Genomic DNA, 19,812 nt, shown 5'->3' on the forward strand with positions numbered 1-19,812 from the left:
AGATCAAAGGAAAGGCAGTGCATGTGCGTGTTCTTTAAGTGCAGACTGTGTGGCCAGTTCGGGCGCTAGATATGCTACAACCGTATAAAGCAGAGGAAAGCACCGAAATGGCAATTTTATACGTATATCTGGATAAGGATCAACACATATCTTCTCGACGTATTTACAAAACGTTTTCTAGCCGTGTTAGCAAGATCTAAACTGAAAACAGCTTAACAAGACACCTAGGCGTCCTTTGTAGGACATACTCATGAGGTACATAAAAAGACATTTTGTAGCAGTCTTGAATAGTTGTAAACATCCCAGTCCACGTTGGCTGGTTGAAGACTGCTACTAATGTGTTTCATGGGCAGTGTTTATTACAACACACTTCGAAAAACACCCTTTACATATACATACAAGTGGAAGGCAACGGCAATGCTTAATGCAGTTCACATTCTTTGTGCAAGACAATACTACGAGCACACCACCGTGCCTTATAACTTGTTGCTTTATGTGTCACACGACATGCAATAGAAAAAAAAGTTTGATGTGTTAAAATAAAAGGAAAAGACAACTAGAGTTTTAAAGATGTATGCAACTTTCATGTGCACATTGGTGCCAAACTAAATTAAATTTGAATAGATAGTGTGCCAAGATGGGTACATCAGAGCGTGACAAAAAAAAAAGTAGGAATGTGCGGCAACTTCTAGCGAGATTAGGAACCTAAATGGCTACCCACCAAATTGAGGTCAAAATGTGGTGTGTTGTCATCACCCTAAAACAGCGTTGCATATAGGCTCCCTAGTCGGAGTTCAGTTCGTGAAACTGCTACCTGTGTCTAAAACTGTGAATGTATGACGTGGTGCGTGACGTAGTGTGCGCCTGATAAGGCGACCAAGGGGAAAGGATTGGCTCCCCTCCGTGCAACCACGCTCGTCGTCTTCTACAGCTGGCTCCCCATTGCCACTCATTATTCCAGCGTAAATTTCACTTCTCTTCTGTCGTCATAATGGGGAGGCCGCATGTACGGGGGGTATGAGCCATTGCTTAAAGGGGCCCTGAACCACCCCTCGGGCTTGGTGAAACATTGTAGTCCATGGGTAGCGTACGCTGCTGTGAACATCTCTGCCAAGTTTTGCTGTCGTAGGTGTGTGCGGAGCTCGCAAGCAGAGTGCGAAGTTGCCTTTCTTTCAAACACTCTCGTTTCAACAGAAGTCACGATCCCCACTCTCTTCTGTGTGCTTTATTACGTAATAAAGCATATTCCTATACGCGGCTGCTATTGGTTGTTAGTCGGCCATGCCGCGGCCGCCACAGGGTGCCGCGAAGAGTCCACTGTCTGCTCGCTGTGGACAACCGCGTTTGGCTTGCGTTTAGAGTGTCGTAGGCACCAAAACCGGAAGTCGTGGCATCTACGTTGAACTCGCTGTGGACAATCGCGTTTGGCTTTAGTGCGCCGTAGGCACCAAAATCTGAAGTCCTAGCATCTAAGCTTACATCCAAAATGAACTTTGAACTGCGCGCCACGGTGACATTTCCAAGGCGGAGCATTGTGACCCCACTCCACTCCACTCCGCCGTAGCCTTCGCAGTGTAAGGCATTAAAGGAGGAAGGCGAGCACAGCGGAGGCTGTGTTTGATTGCTAATAACTCTGCTTCTGCTGAACGCATTGAAGTACTTTTTGCAGCAAAGTATTTCTGAAATTTCCTATTTTCACTTGAAACGTCTTTCTCCAATATGCCGGTTCTCAAAAGCCAGTTTCGCCTTAATACAGCAGTGTTACATGGTGAAGCATATGAAGAGTGGGAGGGACAATTGTGATGGGAAATGTATTCCTCAATTACACACACGTGCATCCACCGTTTCCTATCACAGTACGAGCACTAATACGCCTAATAGGTGTACTGGCAGGCCTTCAGAGCTATTTCGGATGTGCCTGTGGCGATTTCAGCCCTTGGGGGCAGTAAATGGCATGTATTCTTTTTTTTTTAACTGCCCAACATTTCGGGCGTTTCCGCGGCCCCTATGGAGTCCGAAAAATCGGGCGTTGACTGTAATGGCTATAAACAGATGAAAATTGCTAGACCCTTGCTTTCTGCCTATCTCGCCATAAATGCACATACTTGGAAATTGGATGGCACGAAGTCCCTAATGTGCTCTAAGGGGGTTTACTTAGAAGCAGGGGCTACCTAACAGCCTTGGCCCATGAGCGTCGGTCGCTGTCCCGCCCTCTTCGGGCTGCTGGACGTCGTCATCCTCTCTCAATAGTTCGTGACCCTCTTCCCCACTACACTACATACAAGCTGAATGATGTGCTTAAACGACACCACGAAACGTTTCTGGGTGCTTCCAATTGGACTAACAGTTAATTTGCTCTACGCCTTTCCTGGATTCATTTGTTTTCTTGATGTGGTTGTGCACCAAAAGGATTTGCAGTTGGGCATTCCGAGAACACATTGTCTAGAAAGTAGTTGTTTATTGACTCTCAGTAAAAACACTCAAACACCCAAAAAAGTACTTCTGCCGGAGAGGATACCACTACACATCAATTGTGGCATGCTACAGCAGCCCCCAGTCGGGAGCAATGTTTTCCCTCCCCTCAAAGTTAAAAACCTAGGAAATGAATAGACTACACATAGGAGCCAACGCTTGTGGCTCCTTCCCTATATGTACACTCTCTGCAGTTCCAGAGGGAAGCACGAGCATATTACCTGAAAAAATATTTGTAGCCACACAAATCAATCGTCGAACTGCACAGATGCGGCCTCTCCAGTGCTAATAAGTGTCTCATGCCGCAGGTGCCAACACGCTCCAATAGGTGTGTTTTAGCTAGGCACCAATGCTACGATGTTCCACAGTCACAAAAATGCACACTCCTGCGTGTCTCATTACAAATAACAGGGAAGGAGTGGGAAAGCAGGCCTCTGGGCATCTCCATTTTCAGTGAGTGTTGAGAGAAACAAGTGAAACGTTAACGAAACGGAAGTGCCAGGAAGGGCATTTGAGAGGAAACTCCTAGACAGACTGGTAGCCCTTTTGCCGGCTCTTGCTGCGGCCAATGAGGTAGGCGATGAGCACAATTATCACCAGGGCTGCCAGTGCAGAGCCAACTGCAATGGGCACAATGTTGCTGATGTCGCCTGCCGAGCATTCCACAGCTGCAACAGAGAAAAGGACCTCTAAACAAACGGCACAGCTCAGATCACGGGTGATCATAGGAACTACGCTAACAATATTCACAGCACAAACATGGGCTAGACAACCATACTTTCCTTTTCAATAAAGGGAGGCGGAACTAAAAAGACGTGTGAAAAACTTGATAAAAGGTACCTCCTTTTTTGGCATACACAGAGGGCATAATCTATGTTCAGTACGTGTAACACAATCGAAACACATGCAATACACAGTGGTGGAAGAGCGGTTTCACCTTCTGGCACCCATCCTGGCGCAGGCAAAACACTGATTTGGCGCAGTCAAATTACAGGCCGGTGTCGGTTCTGCCAGTTTTTTCTAAAGGCCTAGAAAAGATATCTTGCAGGATAATTAACTTCTTGGATAAACATAATCTGTTAACGAACCATCAGTATGCTTTTCGCAAGTATGAATTCACTCCGCTCGCTCTACTAGAGCAAAAAGAATTTATCTTAAATAATATTGAAAAAGGTCTGTTTACACTAGGGGTCTTTATAGATTTCTCGAAAGCTTTTAATTCCATTAACCATGAGCTCTTGTTTTCTAAAATGACATATTATGGCATTCGTGGCAGTGCCCTTGACCTCATTAAATCCTACCTAAATCACAGAAAACAGTTTGTGCAAATAAACAATAAGGTATCTCAAACTCTTTCAGTTAACATTGGTGTTCCACAAGGGAGCATTTTAGGGCCCCTTCTCTTCAATATTTATATTAATGATTTAGTGAACATTGATGGGGACTCACATTTTATAATCTACGCTGATGATACTACGTTATTTCTTTCGTCTAAAAATCGAAATGATTTAGTCTCAAGGGCTAATATCGTACTGGAGAAATTATATAAGTGGTCAGTAGAAAATGGCCTATGTATTAATTCCTCAAAAACTAAAGGAGTGATATTTCAGGCTAAAAATATGCAGGCCATTTTGCAAGAAGACCTGAGGATTAATTTCTCTACGATTGTTGGGCTGATCTACTCACTGAACTTTCTCCCCCGTTCCGTTGAACACTTGATATATGTTTCCTTATTTATTAGCTACTTAAACTACTGTTGCCTTGTATGGGGTACGACTTCTGCAACTAACATTAAGAAGTTGCACCTACTACAAAAGAAAGCAGTTCATGCTGTATGTAACAAGCTGTACGACTTCCCATCTGCCTCCTTGTTTCAAGAGCTTAGAACTTTGAAAATAACTAATCTTATGGAGTACTGTCTAGCAATAGCCTATAAAAAGGAACACAAATGCAATATAAGCCTTATACAGTCAATAGCCCAACTCAACAAACGTAAAGCAACCTACACAACTAGATTTCCAGAATACTGGTACACACCTCACTAACGTACCAATTACGGAAAGCAAATACTATGTTCAAGACTGCCTAGGCTACTCAATGAACTGTTGAGTAATGAAATTGATGTACCGTCGTGTTCACCAGTTGATCTTTAAAACTCTGCATTCGCCGCTCAGTTTCTGTTGAAGCGATAGACCGCACGTACCTTCGCCCGCTGCAGCGTATGCGCTTGCTGCCAGCGTTTTGACAGTCGTCTGCAGTCATTCAGTGTGATCTATTCATGTTTGCTTGTGCACGCTCACACCACGCTTGTTCATTCAGTTAGTAATAGTCGGGCCACATTTTCCAACGCACGCTACACATGCAATGCTGCCCGGATCGGCAGTGCAGCGCTACAGGTGTGTCCCTTCGCACGCGCTGCCCACGGGAAGCGCTTCTCATCAACACCACCGTTTCACACACGCGCCTTCTCGTGGTCATCGAGTCTCTCTTCATGTCGGTCTACTTACGCCACAGCACACCTGCTTACTTAATCAGCTCATGTTTACTAGAATTCATATTGCTACCAAAGCCGCTCACCTTACTTCGTATGACATTGCTGTGTTGCTATCGCATTCATTGGTTCACCCTTAGGGCGAAACTGACATTTTTATATAGTCATTACGAAATATGTTGCTCCACCCTGCTGCTCGGATGTTTCTGGGTTCTTGGGACCAGTCAAGCTGCCATGAGCAGCTTTTTTTCCACTTTCCCACCACAACACTGTATTGCACATGTTTTGTGGAAAATAAACATTCATTCATTCATAAGTATTTTTGGCGCAGTGGCGAACATACATCTATGCACCAGATGGTCTCAATTTTAACTGAAACAGTCACTAAATATAATAACACCAGCTTTATGCACATCAATCAGGCATTTGAAATAAAATTGTTGAATTAGTAGTGTCCTTGCGCGCATTTTGCGGTATAAAGCTGCTTCTACCATTTCGGCTTTTCACAGGCAAGTGCGCATTCGTGGTGCTTGAAGCGAGCAAGAAATAAATCTAACATTGTGGAATAAGGGCACATAAGGAAGACAACGCCCATGGAGGTGCGCTACTAAGCCGAAATTAGAGTGAAGACTTGTTTACAGCTAACATGCGAAATCTCTCCTGCGTAACTTGGTCTTCGATCATGTGAATTTAAATTGGAACCTCTGCTCTTGCAATCATGCAAAGTAGCAAGAAAAGTCCCTCTAATATGAAAATTATGTGCCAGCAGCTGAGCCACGCTAGTACAAGATGTACCCAATTATAGCACAACTAGTGACGGTAAATTGCAATCTATGCTGAAGTGAAATGCAACAAAAGAGCAAAAACAGCCATTCGTCGGCTATGGCCACTCCACTGGTTGCTAGGATGATAGCTTGCTTCCGTTTCATCAGCGAGACAATGGAATGAAGCCTTTCTTTACATTTTCTTTAGCACAGGTGCGGTGCAATTTGAAGCTAAAATGCTGTTTTGGAACAGGATGGCGCAGCTGTTCCATTAGTGCCAGCACTTCCTAGGTACACTTACATGAATTCAATATTTGTTGCTTGCGAGGCAGCATATATACATGAGGAAGCATACAAATTACTTGAACAGGTGCGATACAAACAACTTCATTTCACTGTTAGAATAACAAGATAGGTCAAAGGATTCTTAATGCAACTTCTTTAGTAATCACAAAAGTATAGGATAACGGCCAAATTGATATTTTCCGTAGTTTGTGGGGATGGAGGAGCCTTCCCGTGCCTCGTCCCCTGGCTCGCGCGTTGTGCTTAGCTCGAGCTCTGGGAACCGTAACGGCAACATAGCAGACACGGCTAGCGTGCTTTGAGCCAACTTCCTGCACAAACCATGCTTCTCCCTCCCAGGTGCTGCACGAGCAAACTTCACCGGGACACGCCCAGATTGGCGGCCCCCGAGCGCCTCATTGCCACGGGCCCGCAACAAGTTGGTTACGTGGGAAATTAGCTCAAGCGCTTGGTGGACCGCTACACAGTTAGCCCTAGCACAGCAGGCGTGCGTAATCAATCGGTCTCGCGGTGAGCCTTTGCCCGTAAGCACTGCGACTGTCACAGTGTGCAGTATCTTGCGTGAATAAACCCTTGTCTGTTGGCGAAATGACTCCAGAGCCTTCTCTATGCTGTGTCGTAGAGTCGACGCTCGTAGAGCGAGCCTTGTGCAAACCCATCTCCACAAGTTATTTCTGGCGAGTGGCATACAGTTAACCCTCGATATAACGAACTTCCAATATAATGGAATTCTTCATATAACTAAGTATTTAGCTTTTGACAACCTCTTGTCTATAGAACACAATGTACAGTCGAATCTCGTTAATTGAAACACGCTTAATTCAAACTGCCGGCTTATTGCAACCGACGCTGTGGTCCCATCAAAGCTATGTGTATTTCAATAAGCGAAAACGCTCGGTAATTTGAATGCAAAAGCATTTGCGACAGTTAATTCGAACATACCACAGACCGACAATGCTCTCAGCAGTGCGCCAAATAACGCAGCGGCGCCTCCGACCGGCATTGCTCCGACACCGCCATAGAGCAAAAGCTTAGGAGAGACCCCTTAATGCAGCGGCGGAGGCCCAGTCTGGCCAACGAAACTGCCCACGCCGGCAAACACTTGCTTCCCGATAACGACAGACAATGAAACTTCAGGGAGCGGGTTAAGCTGGCGCCAGGCCGGCTGGACCGGCAGCGCCAGCACCCACACCAGCCAACGCTCGCTTCCCGATAACGGCAGAAAACGAAACTTCAGGGAGCGGGCTAATCGGCGCCGGCAGGCGCTCACGGAGACAGTAGAAGGGGAGGGAGCTGCGAGGGAGCCGAGAGAGAGGGGAGCCACCGAAGCGGCCTGAGTTGCCGAGGCCAAATCCGCTTTCCTGCGCCCTCCTCCCTCACCTTCGACAGTCTCCGCGCGCGTCTGCCCGTCGCCATCCACTCCCTGAAGTTTCGCTTGCTGCCGTTATCGAGAACCGAGCATTGGCCAGCGTGGGCGGCTGCACGCCGCGATATTTCACCACTCGCACCGTTCGTGCATCATGCTATGGTGCTCGAATACTTGAAAAATACGTCCTTTCTTTAATTCGAACTTTTTATTTCGAACAAATTTCCAGGCCCCTTCCAGTTCGAATTATCGAGATTCGACTGCATTTATAACCTTAATATAACAAAGCGTGTTTATACGCAATTTCAATATAACGAAATTTCACTGCCTTTACTGCAAAGGAATTCCGAGACAATAAATTTAAACTTCAGCGGATGCACATGGTCAAGTGAAAGCGGCTGCTTGCCAACACGCCTCTCCACGCCATGCGACGAGCGACCACCGAAGCGAAGCATGCTCCGTGCGGTAAGATCCGATCGCGCAGTGTGTGCTTTAGGTGAGAGGAGTTCTTTTTGGGGTTTTCCATGCCAAAACCAGTTCCGATTATGAGGCATGCCGTAATGGAATGCTCCAGATTAAATTTGACCACCTGGGGTTCTTTACGTGCACTGAAAGCGTGCGAGGGTGAGACAGTAAAGGTGGTTGCTTCACGCCACCGCGCACCCTGCTTTAGAAGTACAGTATAGACCACTTATAACATAACCACTTATAGTGCAGGACCAGATATAGTGCGGTCTTTTCAGACTGCCGTTAATTTTCCCTAGCACTCCATGTATACACATATTGCTTATAGTGCAGTTGCAGGAAACGAAATACCGGTTACAGTGCGGCTGCCTGGGAGTACGGCGAACGGCGAATGCTCCCCTCAAACGGGCGCCCCAAGGAGTGCTCGAGGAAGAAAGAAGAAGTGGAGGAGAAGGGCACGTGGTACGAACAAACAGCCAGTGAGGCTGAAACCGGAATCTTGAGTGCGAGTCGCGAAATATCACGACGCGTATAGAGAGTGAGGGCCACAAAACTGCCAACGCCGGCCAACACTCGCTTCACGATAACGGTAGTAAACGAAACTTGAGGGAGTGGGCGGTGCCAGCAAAGGGCGCACGCGGAGACAGTGGAATGTGATGGAGGAGGGCGGCAGGGAAGCGAATTTTGCCTCGGCAACTCCGTCCCTTTGGTGGCTCCCCTAGCCCTCCCTCGTAGCTCCCTCACTTTCGACTGTCACCGTGTGCGCCTGCTGCTCCAGCCAGCCCGGCGCCAGCTCCCCGAAGTTTCGTTTTCTGCCGTTTTTGGGAAGCAGGTGTTTGCTGGCGCGGGCAGTTTCGTTGGTCGGCCTGGGACAGGGCCGCTGCTTTCCTCTGCACCGTAGCCGCAGCGTGCAAGGTCAACACATGAATAGAAGGTAGAGGAAGCATAAAGGAGAAAGAAGGGTTCACTGCCATTTTCTACACGTGGCTACGGTAGCGTGTCCGAGACGTCTGCACGTACACGCATGTTCCGGCGCAATGCAGAATCGGCAACCTTGCCATTTGAGAGAGGGTGAAATTTCCGCCGCGTTTTTTCTTTTTGTTTCGTTCGCTCGCAACATTGAGGGGTCTCTCCTAAGCTTTTACGGAGCAATGCCAGGTCGGAGGCGCCGCCGCGTGGTTTGGTTTGAATTAACGAGATTCGACTAAATTGAATGCAAACGTTCAAGTCGCATTCGTCGACTGTCGCATATGCGTGGCGTCTCGGTGTACATGTTTTGCATATGTGCGGGCCTTGAAAATTGTTGCTTTGGTTATAGTGCGGATATTCGCGACTCCGGCGACTTACGTTATAAGCAATCCACACTGTAATTTGCCGTATGTGCAAAGAGACGTGCACATACGTGCTGAGACGGCGTGACATGTAAGCTTTCATCCCGCGCTTTTAGTATTGTAGGTTGCATAATCTCGAGTTTCAGAGACCCATTGAAGTAGGAGGCAGACGAAGCATTCACTCCATTCGCACTAAGCCACCTGCTGTTTGGTGTAGCGTTTCTCATTGAAAGAATTCAGCTTCGTCAGTAACGGCGCTGACTCCGATTTTGTCATTCTTGCGGATGGCTTTAAAGTGCAGAAACAACAAGGGTCAAACGTTGCATAATGCCATTTTCTAAAAGTCAGCTGCTCTCCAATACAGCTGTGTTACGTGGCAAAACATGCCAAGAATGGAAGGGGGCCACTGTCACGGGGCAGATTATATTCTTTAATCATGCACCCATGCATTGGCACACCTTCAGATTTATTTCAGATATGCCTGTGGCGATTCGAGCCCTTGGGGCAGTAAAGGGCATGCATTCTATTTTTTTGGATGGCCCGATTGTTCATACATTTTCGTGGCCCTTAGGGAGCCCGAAAAATCGGATGTTCACTGTACTGCACATGCAGCATAGCATAGCATGCCTTCATCAGTAGTCCTGCACACATCGCTCTCGTCTCCATTCCATATCTCAACTCTCGTTTCGAAGAGGCTAGCAATAAGGCAAAGGGCTTGCATTTTTCTTTTTTTGCCTTCTTCGTCCTGGCGCAGACACTCACTAGCCAGATTTAATGGTTATAGCCAATAATACTACTGTGGCGACACACTGCGCACAAACCGGCACAGCCTCCGCCTCGCCACTTGCTAGCCCGGCGTGACACGGCTGCATGCTGCACCACGCCTCCGATAAGGGGCAGCGCCACCGCAGCGTCACCGGAGGCTTACGTCACCGACGGTGGCTATAAAACCAAGCTGCCAAGCTCGAGAGGCTCTCCTTCCTTCGCTAACCGTTCGAGCGCAGCGGCGGTATGCTCGCCCCGCCGCTGCTACTACGCTAATAAACAGTCGTTATGCTTTATGTTGGGATGCGTCCTTCCATCGACACGGCATCCCACACAACCTTTAAAAAACATAAGCCATTTATTTTATCATAGGACACAAGAGTTCATGGTGCCAAGGCTGCTCATTACTGTTAAATCCAGTAATGCCACCATCTTTGTAAAATACCACACGATGGCCCCTCGTTCCAAATGCTGTTAGTAGGCACATAACGGTCTCTTTTTGTAGCTTTGAGTGACTTGTCACAAGACTACTTTTGGAGTGGGCACTGTGGGCTCGAAAATATCACATGACAGCGTGCCGACCCCTGGCTGCCACGCATTTACACAAACGGCAGATGGACAAAGAGGGGTGAACACATCACTTGCCAAGCACCTCCCGATTTGAGAACTTTTTACCATCAGCGCCGACCCCGGTCGACTCGGTGCTGTTGCGTCCTAAATCGGCAGGGCGCCACCCAGACGGCGACAGTCCCGACACCGAACGAGACGGGCAAACAAGCGCCCCAACAGTGCGCATTCCTTTGGTTGCTTCCCCCGATGCCACCCCCTTCATCAGCGGCCGCCTACCTGGCGACACGGCCCAACACCGGCAGTGACGCGATGACAAAGAAGCTCACTTAGAAGTGACAGACCACAACCGCCACCCTTCATTAGAAGCGGGGATTAGCGCGAAGGCCATTCTTCCGACCCTGGCAAGGTGACCGTCGGAGGGCAAGAAACTAAGTCACCGACTTTCATGGAAAGAGTGTGAACCCCGTTTCCAGATTGCCTCGTCCTTGCTTCAAAGGTTGACATCAGAGGCGGAGTTCGGTAAACAATACGACTGCTCTGATTGGCCGCACCAAGGTCATCCAATTCCCTGGTGTAGAGAACTAGAGAAGACGAACTGCTTAAAAGAGGCCTCTCCAAAGTGACTGGGAGAGCTCCAACTAGAATCTGACTACTTGTGTCAATATGTAAATTAACGTTTCCTTTTCGCTCCTACTCCTTGACGTACTCATCCCCATGCCTGGCGGATTCCCGACTTTATAACTCAACCCTGAGGCGCAACAGTGTCGAGTGGCCCGATGCAATGCCCCCGCTTTTGTCTGTCGCACAGATTGGCCTTAACGAGCTGATGATAACCCACAGTAACCGCCTGCCATAAAGATGGAAATACCCTGCTGTTTGCCAGAAGAAAAATTGGAGGACGCTTAAGCTTCACCTTTAAGAGTGGAATGCGATAGCATTCTAAGATCCCCGAATGCTTGTCAGGCTTCCCGACAACTGCAGCTTTTTTTTCTACACCTTCACCTCTGCTCATCGCTGTTGGTATGGTAAAAATGCTGGAAAAGAAGTTTGTGTTTAAGTTTCCTCGTTACAGAATTATGTATTCTCGTACATTCAAATTACAATTCGACGCTATCATGTCTGTAGGGTTGTGGTTAAGTTGTACTTTACAATTTTTTCGACAGATTTTACATTTAGAAATTCAATTTTGTCCACTAACGCCTTGCACCACGTGGAGGGCGTTTCATCAGAGAGTCAAAATCATCCACGGTTCAGCACGATTTTCTCTGCCACCGACGCCGGCGTGGCCATGCCGACACAGGACCCTTAACGCAATTGCGTTAAAACTGAAAAGTAGTACTTTCTAAGCAATAAACATTATAGTTCACCATTAAAAGGACCTTGAAACAGTTGGCGATTTTGCACAAACATACCCAGTGGTTATGGTAGGTCCTTCTGATCACTAGGCGATGCATTTAAGCACTCAGCGTAAAGCGTGTAATTTATTGAGTAAAAGCTCGTAAGTTCTCTACTCCATTCGAAATTTTGGATATTTCGAAGTAGCTGCCGTTCAACAAAGTATTGAAAGCAATATGTAACGCGGATAGTTCACACTGAAATCCGCACCGCCACCGATAATTCCGTGCCATCGTGGATGGAGCGCGGTGGCCACGCTGGTGTCGCTCTTTCCATCTTGGGCGCCCGTTCCTGCAGCAAGCGACTGCAGGGGCTCCAATAATAAAACGCACCTATGCCAATTCGCCGACAGACAGCTTAGTAAGCTGGTAAGTTAGCACACGACTAGAAAGGGTTTTAGGCGCAAAAAAAAATAAGACACAGACGACAGAATAGAAGACACTGACTCAAACTCAGTCTCTTTACGAGGACGAGTTTAGTTTCCTTGCCGATAGGAACATCCTACCTTATGTGAACTTGTACGCACGCATGCCTCAGGGCATATACAGTGGAACCCCACCCGCTTGTATATACAACTTTGAGGGGGCCACGCAAAACCGTTCTATAATCCGGGCGTCGTATAATCGAAGAACTAATATAGGCTCAGTCTTGCTCCACCAAAAAAATGGGTACAGATCGCCCGAATAAGTGCGCAGCATGAACCTGCACTGCTTCCAAGGAAGGTAGATTAAATTATTAAAAAATTACCGTATTTATGCAATTGTAAGGCGAGTTTCTTGTTTCACGATTTCGTTGCTTGAACGACCCTCGCACTACGTTCGAATAAAGACAAAATTGACCATTTTAAAACAAACGCTTTAAATCCCGTGATTTTCAGCGTTACATTGGCAACCTGTAACTTTACGTCTCGATCCAATCCACAGACAAGTCGACAGAAGTCAGAACTTGTTCTTGGTTGGAATTGATGCCGTTTTCGCTGTGCTTGTGGCTTGTTACGATTATGCAACGCTCTACGGCATTTTGCAGTTCGACTGTTCATTTGCGACGTTATGGCGACGCAGCACATTCAGTATGACGGTCGCTTCGAGAGACGAGCAATTTTTATGACCGAGCAGCTGGGAAAGTCGGCCGCAGCTTGGTGTCTCGAAGTCGACGATTTGTGGATGGCGGGACCAGCGGTAGGCCCACTTTAAATGCGAGACCAGTCGGGAAAGCTCTGTGGAAGTGGCTTGGTACTGACCTCGAATGAAATGATAGTGCGTTTTTTTTTTAAGAAGTACTTAGATCTCAAACAAGCTCGACGGCACGGAAGATGAGTCTCGGGCGATCACATTTGGAGATAGTTTCACTTTTGCAAGGCTCTGCTCGTCCCGACACCGAACCCCTCAAGTACACAGCCGACAGCTCTGTTGGGGCTGCTAGTGAGCTTAGGACAGTGCCAGAAACACTTATCAGGGACACTTTCAGTGCCGAGTCAAGCGAAATTTTGCGAAAGTGAAACTATTTACGCAAGTGATCGCCCGAGAAGACCGCCCAAAGAAAGCTCCGTCTCCTCTTCAGACGACCATGATGAGTGAGGAGAGCGTTTCCGAATTGCAATTTCTTGAATAAAGGTACCATTCGTTTTCCCGTTCATCTCGCGTTGCAATTAGTGGTTTTATTTTCTTTATTTCGCGCGACTAGAAAGTCGCCCATCCCTTTACAATCGCGGCCGCGTTACATTTGGGTAAATACAGTATTGCGCAACCGTTATCAGCCACCTGCAGTGTGCTTATGTGCCAGAATGTGCCTGCTTAGAACTTTTTTCTCGGATGGTACCAGAGAGGCGTCGTACGAAGCGAGTCAGCGTAAAATTGCGTTGTATAATCAAGGTTATTAATACATCATCAGGGGCGAAGCTTCTTAGGGTCGAGCCTTGTCCCTTGTCGCGCCGTCGTAGCCACGCTAGTACTCGCCGCTCCCGCTAGAGGCGCAGCTGTGCTCTTTCTCTCGCTCCCGACGCGCTCTCTCGTCCGTAGCTAGGGGAGCTGCGGTGCACAAGGGCGTTCGTTCCCGACGTGCACTCTCTGGTCCGTAGCTAGGGGAGCTGCGGTGCACAAGGGCGTTCGTTCCCGACGTGCACTCTCGTCCGTAGCTAGGGGAGCTGCGGTGCACAAGGGCGTTCGTTCCCGACGTGCACTCTCTCGTCCGTAGCTAGGGGAGCTGCGGTGCACAAGGGCGTTCGTTCCCGACGTGCACTCTCTCGTCCGTAGCTAGGGGAGCTGCGGTGCACAAGGGCGTTCGCGTCTCTCTCGCTCCCGACGTGCTCTCTCTCGTCCGTAGCTAGGGGAGCTGCGGTGCACAAGGGCGTTCGCGTCTCTCTCGTCCGTAGCTAGGGGAGCTGCGGTGCACAAGGGCGCACCTGTCTCTTTCCCTCTTGCTCCCGACGCACTCTCTCGTCCGTAGCTAGGGGCGCTGCGGCGCACAAGGGCGTTCGCGTCTCTCTCGCTCCCGACGTGCTCTCTCTCGTCCGTAGCTAGGGGAGCTGCGGCGCACAAGGGCGTACCTGTCTCTTTCCCTCTCGCTCCCGACGCACTCTCTCTCTCGTCCGTAGCTAGGGGCGCTGCGGCGCACAAGGGCGTACCTGTCTCTTTCCCTCTCGCTCCCGACGCACTCTCTCTCTCGTCCGTAGCTAGGGGCGCTGCGGCGCACAAGGGCGTACCTGTCTCTTTCCCTCTCGCTCCCGACGCACTCTCTCGTCCGTAGCTAGGGGCGCTGCGGTGCACAAGGGCGTACCTGTCTCTTTCCCTCTCGCTCCCGACGCACTCTCTCTCTCGTCCGTAGCTAGGGGCGCTGCGGCGCACAAGGGCGTACCTGTCTCTTTCCCTCTCGCTCCCGACGCACTCTCTCTCGTCCGTAGCTAGGGGCGCTGCGGTGCACAAGGGCGTACCTGTCTCTTTCCCTCTCGCTCCCGACGCACTCTCTCTCGTCCGTAGCTAGGGGCACTGCGGTGCACAAGGGCGTTCGCGTCTCTCTCGCTCCCGACGTGCTCTCTCTCGTCCGTAGCTAGGGGAGCTGCGGTGCACAAGGGCGCACCTGTCTCTTTCCCTCTCGCTCCCGACGCACTCTCTCTCTCGTCCGTAGCTAGGGGCGCTGCGGCGCACAAGGGCGTACCTGTCTCTTTCCCTCTCGCTCCCGACGCACTCTCTCGTCCGTAGCTAGGGGCGCTGCGGTGCACAAGGGCGTTCGCGTCTCTCTCGCTCCCGACGTGCTCTCTCTCGTCCGTAGCTAGGGGAGCTGCGGCGCACAAGGGCGTACCTGTCTCTTTCCCTCTCGCTCCCGACGCACTCTCTCTCTCGTCCGTAGCTAGGGGCGCTGCGGCGCACAAGGGCGTACCTGTCTCTTTCCCTCTCGCTCCCGACGCACTCTCTCTCTCGTCCGTAGCTAGGGGCGCTGCGGCGCACAAGGGCGTACCTGTCTCTTTCCCTCTCGCTCCCGACGCACTCTCTCTCTCGTCCGTAGCTAGGGGCGCTGCGGTGCACAAGGGCGTACCTGTCTCTTTCCCTCTCGCTCCCGACGCACTCTCTCTCGTCCGTAGCTAGGGGCACTGCGGTGCACAAGGGCGTTCGCGTCTCTCGCTCCCGACGCACTCTCTCTCTCGTCCGTAGCTAGGGGCGCTGCGGTGCACAAGGGCGTACCTGTCTCTTTCCCTCTCGCTCCCGACGCACTCTCTCTCGTCCGTAGCTAGGGGCACTGCGGTGCACAAGGGCGTTCGCGTCTCTCGCTCCCGACGTGCTCTCTCTCGTCCGTAGCTAGGGGAGCTGCGGTGCACAAGGGCGCACCTGTCTCTTTCCCTCTCGCTCCCGACGCACTCTCTCTCTCGTCCGTAGCTAGGGGCGCTGCGGCGCACAAGGGCGTACCTGTCTCTTTCCCTCTCGCTCCCGACGCACTCTCTCGTCCGTAGCTAGGGGCGCTGCGGTGCACAAGGGCGTTCGCGTCTCTCTCGCTCCCGACGTGCTCTCTCGTCCGTAGCTAGGGGCGCTGCGGCCAGTGATGCTACTGCAGACTTATGATTTGGAGCAATTTTTGGAGCATCAGAAATTTCATTTTGGAGCACTTTGGAGCAGGCAATTTGGCATTTCGGAGCAGCTTGGAGCAGCTGATTTTTCACATCCTGAAGTATTTCGAAAAAGCGAGTTGCAATTTACATTCAATTACCTGAATAATTGTTATGTTCTCATGAGAAGCTTCATAAACATTTCCATCTATTGCAGATATCGTGGAGAAAAAAATGCACTTGTGTGCATGCGACACACAGACACAAATTCATATCATTTCGTATATTGCTAGTTTTCCCAGATGTCATCGGTAATATCCAGAAACAGAAATGATGGACACATTGGCGGCACGCAGTTATTATAACCACGTCATGCTGCGCTTCAAACAAGCTACTAGTTGCGTTTCCAGAGTAGATAACGTCCGCCGATGAATCGCCAATTAACCTTGAAGCCGCGAGCCTCGGCAGAAACCGCACTTTGCCGTCGAGCCGCCTTGCAAGGCAGACGCCGCGTCAGCGCCGTGCGTGGCACTGCTAAAGTCACTGGAACCTGAAACTTTGAAAGTACCGCAACCGCCGGAGCGAGCGCAGGCAACACTGCGCGGAAAAGACGAGCAGCTCTTTCTAGGTTTCTAGGCTTGCTACAGTGAAGAACAGCACGATGGCTGCCGCAGTGGGCCCTGTGAAATCCACAAACAAAACCGCATTTCGTTTAGCTAGATACGATGTAAATTACAGGTACAGTAGCCGACGGATTTTTCGGACTCCAAAAATTCGGACTTGTTGGATATTCCGGACTTCATAGATGTGCCGGCACGATTCCCACAGAGCTAATGCATTTTCGCGAGCGATTTTTCAGACGAATCTAGGAGCCAATGTTCTATTTTCCGGACTAAATCGCTCGCTCCGAGCCACGCTACCCGATCTTGGAGGCCGCCATGTTGGATTTTCTGCTGGCTTGGCTTCCAGTGCCCTCCTGTATAGCCTTCAAGATCAATGCACGCACGCTATCCCCTCGTCTCCGAGGCCATGCCCGCACTTCCTTGGCCGCCAAAACGTTCTAGAAAGCTGCACTTGCTTTTCTTTTTTTTTTTTTCTTTTTTTCTTCTTTCTTTTGTTCAGTCCGTACGCTGTGTGCGGGTGAAAGCTTGCGAGGGTCAGCCAGCAACCGCAATTTATTCTCATGCACGCTAGAGAGGAAGGCGGCCGGAGCCGCGCGCGGACTTCGTTCGCTCGCGGGGCACGGGGAGAATGCGGCGGAGACGGTGGGGAGTTGCATTCTGCTCTTGCGGCTGCCGACGGAGCTGCCGCGCAGGCACCGTATCTTGAAAGCGATCTACTATGTGACCGAAGTGTGCGCCCGCGATCTGCGATGGGTCCAAAGGGCGTGCGCCGAGTGCCACTAGCTTCGTATGCGCCGTTTTTCTTTTCTTTTTTTTTTTCGACGTTCGCGTTGAAGCGAGAGAATAGACAGCGCGAAGGTCAATCTGCCCGCGGTCATCGAGCGAGATGTGTTCATGTAACCTGTGCACGCGTGACACCGTGCTTATTTAGTTAGTAAGCGCATATTTACAACTTTATACGGCCGATAAAACTAACATCGTGACTTCGTATCGCTGTCTATTAATTGGCTATCGCAATGATGCTCCGCCTTTTGGGCGAAAGTGCGACATTTTTCTTAAGCCGCTCTAAGCCTCATAATTTTTTCCTCCTTGGGGGGGTTCGGACTGCTCGATTTTTCAGTCCCCGCGAAGTCCGGAAAATCGGTCGGCTACTGCAGTCGGAAAGTGAAGCATTCAACTGTGCGCCACCCGTTCTAAATGCAAAGCGATCCCGATGCTCGTGTGTCACACAATATTTTTTTTTCGGATGACTAGGTATCAAGCGCTGCCACAAATCGTTTATACACGTAGATATTATCGCTTTCTAACGTGGCTACTGATTTAACCGCGCACGAAATGTTTCATACAGATCTATTTCTACGAAGATAAACGGTCCTTGACTGCACTACAAGAAAAGGGATGCTACAACAGAATTAACCAAGTCGTGTTCGTGTTTTTTTAAACACACGAGAAAATCTATATTTTAATTTTTAACATTGACAGGTCGATCGATCTTTATTGCAGTGGTTTTCTCACTACACTTTGTTATTTTTGACACAGCCGCCCGTATTCCGTCGCTCTTCGAGCCACATTTTGCTCGGTTCTGCATATTTCTGAGCATCTCCTCGCTTTGTTTACTCAAGGCAAACCGCAGTCTGCAAAGCAAATGCGCGAAGAAGCTTTTCCATCACACTATGGCATTTAGGGAGTTCGATGAAATACCGCAAGGAGCTTCTCAGCTTTGCGATATCAACAAGTTCACCAAGTGGGAGTGAACTTGTCGCTCTTTATCCGGTGCAGCCAGAGATAGCACGGCGCTTGCTGTCGCTCTTTCCGCTTCACTGGTATCGCAAAAAGCATTTTCCCGGACTCCCGGCGGTTGCTGCACCCGAACGTGCACCCGGGCATTTCCTTTCGTTTTGTTTTAAATCTACGAAAGTTACATATACACTAAATTATACAAAATGCAAAATCTGACGTCGTTGATGACTCGTACGCGCGGCGTGTGCGAGCGATGTCTGTCTGCTTCGCGGCTTAGATCCGCCATCTATAGTGGAAAGTGATCACCTGACGGCAACTGACCAATCGGCGGCGCGGCGGCTAATTAGAGAAAAGGGCTGCGGTACTTTCCAGGTTCCAGTGACCTTAATTGGGACGTGCGCGCTAGAGCTTTCTCGTCTCCTGTTTGCAGCTAAGGTTGCAACTAAGGCTCGCCCTATCGTCACGTTGAACGTTTTAATTCCCCGGTGGTGCAATTGGCGATAGACGTCGTCAAATCCGAGACTGTTTGGCGCAGTTAGGCGCAATTTTCGTCGATTGTATCAGGACGGCGCAGTAAATCCCAATTGGCGCACTTTGGCGCAGTTGGCGCAGGAGTGGAATCACTGGCTGCGGCGCACAAGGGCGTACCTGTCTCTTTCCCTCTCGCTCCCGACGCACTCTCTCTCGTCCGTAGCTAGGGGCGCTGCGGTGCACAAGGGCGTTCGCGTCTCTCGCTCCCGACGTGCTCTCTCTCGTCCGTAGCTAGGGGAGCTGCGGTGCACAAGGGCGCACCTGTCTCTTTCCCTCTCGCTCCCGACGCACTCTCTCTCGTCCGTAGCTAGGGGAGCTGCGGTGCACAAGGGCGTTCGTTCCCGACGCGCGCTCTCTCGTCCGTAGCTAGTGGCACTGCGGTGCACAAGGGCGTTCGTGTCTCTCTCTCTTGCTCCCGACGCGTGCTCTCTCTCTCGTCCGTAGCTAGGGGCGCTGCGGTGCACAAGGGCGTTCGTTCCCGACGTGCACTCTCATCCGTAGCTAGGGGCACTGTGGTGCACAAGGGCATTCGTGTCTCTCTCTCACTCCCAACGCGCGCTCTCTCGTCCGTAGCTAGGGGAGCTGCGGTGCACGAGGGCGTTCGTTCCCGACGTGCACTCTCTCGTCCGTAGCTAAGGGAGCTGCGGTGCACAAGGGCGTTCGTTCCCGACGTGCACTCTCTCGTCCGTAGCTAGTGGCACTGCGGTGCACAAGGGCGTTCATTCCCGACGTGCACTCTCTCGTCCGTAGCTAGTGGCACTGCGGTGCACAAGGGTGTTCGTGTCTCTCTCTCGCTCCCGACGCACGCTCCCTCGTCCGTAGCTAGGGGCGCTGCGGCGCACAAGGGCGTACCTGTCTCTTTCCCTCTCGCTCCCGACGCACTCTCTCTCTCTCGTCCGTAGCTAGGGGCGCTGCGGCGCACAAGGGCGTACCTGTCTCTTTCCCTCTCGCTCCCGACGC

At 50.2% G+C, this 19,812-nt stretch overlaps 1 protein-coding gene across 2 annotated transcripts in view; it reads right to left on the reverse strand.

Moving 5' to 3' along the window:
• Window positions 1–2,438: 2,438 nt before the first annotated feature.
• Window positions 2,439–19,812, reverse strand: part of LOC119441315 (lysosome-associated membrane glycoprotein 1) — a 55,632-nt gene continuing 38,258 nt past the window's right edge. For both annotated transcript variants that reach the window (XM_049661148.1, XM_037705939.2), the window contains exon 5: window positions 2,439–3,140. In XM_049661148.1, the coding sequence (XP_049517105.1) occupies window positions 2,998–3,140 (143 nt within the window). In that variant the 3' untranslated portion in view covers window positions 2,439–2,997. The remainder of the gene's footprint in view (window positions 3,141–19,812) is intronic.

Source organism: Dermacentor silvarum, chromosome 2, assembly GCF_013339745.2.
Source record: "Dermacentor silvarum isolate Dsil-2018 chromosome 2, BIME_Dsil_1.4, whole genome shotgun sequence".
Taxonomy (NCBI): Eukaryota; Metazoa; Arthropoda; class Arachnida; order Ixodida; family Ixodidae; genus Dermacentor; species Dermacentor silvarum.